This window comes from Sinocyclocheilus rhinocerous, unplaced genomic scaffold (assembly GCF_001515625.1).
Source record: "Sinocyclocheilus rhinocerous isolate Xijiao unplaced genomic scaffold, SAMN03320098_v1.1 scaffold1099, whole genome shotgun sequence".
Lineage (NCBI taxonomy): Eukaryota > Metazoa > Chordata > Actinopteri > Cypriniformes > Cyprinidae > Sinocyclocheilus > Sinocyclocheilus rhinocerous.
In genome coordinates this window covers 64,601-66,104 of record NW_015634461.1, presented here as the reverse complement: position 1 = coordinate 66,104, position 1,504 = coordinate 64,601, and the positions used below count along the sequence as shown (strand labels likewise).

General features: G+C 40.5%; 1 protein-coding gene across 1 annotated transcript in view; it reads left to right on the top strand.

Moving 5' to 3' along the window:
- Window positions 1-1,504, top strand: part of neo1b (neogenin 1b) — a 147,174-nt gene that overhangs the window by 140,972 nt on the left and 4,698 nt on the right. Inside the window, exons 24-25 of the mRNA XM_016559457.1 lie at window positions 503-711; window positions 790-882. Coding sequence (XP_016414943.1) covers window positions 503-711; window positions 790-882 — 302 coding nt within the window. The remainder of the gene's footprint in view (window positions 1-502; window positions 712-789; window positions 883-1,504) is intronic.

Genomic DNA, 1,504 nt, shown 5'->3' with positions numbered 1-1,504 from the left:
GGAGGACTATTATTCTGCTGCGTGATACTGCGGAAGAACTGATGATGGCACGGTTTGATCTTTGGCTGACCAATCAGCAGAAAGGGGCGTTTAATTCCCACGTGTAGAAATCGAATATTCAAGCTGTTTATTCATTTTTCCACCCATGAACGAAAAACGAAAATTTAAGCTGAATTCTCGTTTCTCGTTTTTTGGGAAAAAAACGAAAAAACGAAAAAGGAGCCGTTTTCTAATTTTTCTACTTTCAATATTAAATCAAAAAACGAATGATCGAATGATACACGGATTCACTCGTATTCTTGTTTCAGATAGATTTGATATTCGTTTCATTATTTTAAAATAATATATAAAAATGATAAAATATGTATAATTTTATGTAATTCTAATATATTGATTATAATGCAAAGTATATGATATTTGTAAAATATAATAAAAAATAAAGCATTTATTAATATTCAAGTAATAAAAAAAAGATAAATTAATTAAACATTCTATATTTTAGGAAACGTGCGGCCTGTAAGTCCAGCACCGGCTCCCACAAGTACAAGAGCTCATCTAAAGACCTGAAACCTCCTGATCTGTGGATCCATCATGAGCGTGTGGAGCTCAAGCCCATGGACAAATCACCCGAGCCCAACCCGGTCATGACAGAGACGCCCATCCCGCGGACCGCCCAGGACCCGGCCGCTGAGCCCAGCCATCAGAGACGGGGTGAGAGCAGAGTGCCTAAACCTAACCCAGCATCCAGGACCGAGTCTGTTTCATAAACGCCTTTCTGCATGTGTGCAGGTCATGAGGGGGAGGAGAGCGTGTCCACTTTGGCCGGTCGGAGGGGAGTGAGACCGAAAATTATGATGCCGTTTGACTCTCAGCCTTCCCAGCGTAAGTTCACAACGAAAAAGCAAGCAAAAGGGGCCACGTCATTGATTGTCCCATGCCATCTCAGCCTGTCCTGTGCTTTTCACGGTGTGCTGAGTGAAGCGCAGTGCTCGTCTTGTGTCATAGCAGCAAACTAAATCCAAACCTAGTGAGCTTCCATCTTAATGCCAATGCTGTGATTAAAAAATAGGCAGCAGTGTCATGTTGTTTTTTAAAGTGCCCCTATTATGGATTTTTGAAAATGACCTTTCATGCAGTGTGTAACACAGCTCTAAGTGAATGAAAACATCCTGCAAAGTTTTAAATCTGAAAGTGCACCCACGCCGCTCCAACTCCCACCAGAAAAAGTGTGTTCTTCAGTCTTCTTTTAAGCTCACATACACATGTGTATTAAAACAATAAGCAACGGGACATTTTGCTTTTTAGGCCTGACATGACACAGCGTGCCTAAAACTGTGGTACAATCACTGCAGCATAACTACAACATGAATGAACAAATATTTAAAACTCTAGAAAAAGACTTAGATTTTGTAATCTCACTTAATGCTGCATAACTGCAGTTAATTTCTCAAAATGATTGATTATTGTCATTGTCACAGACCCCCCCCCCCCCCCAAAAAAATAC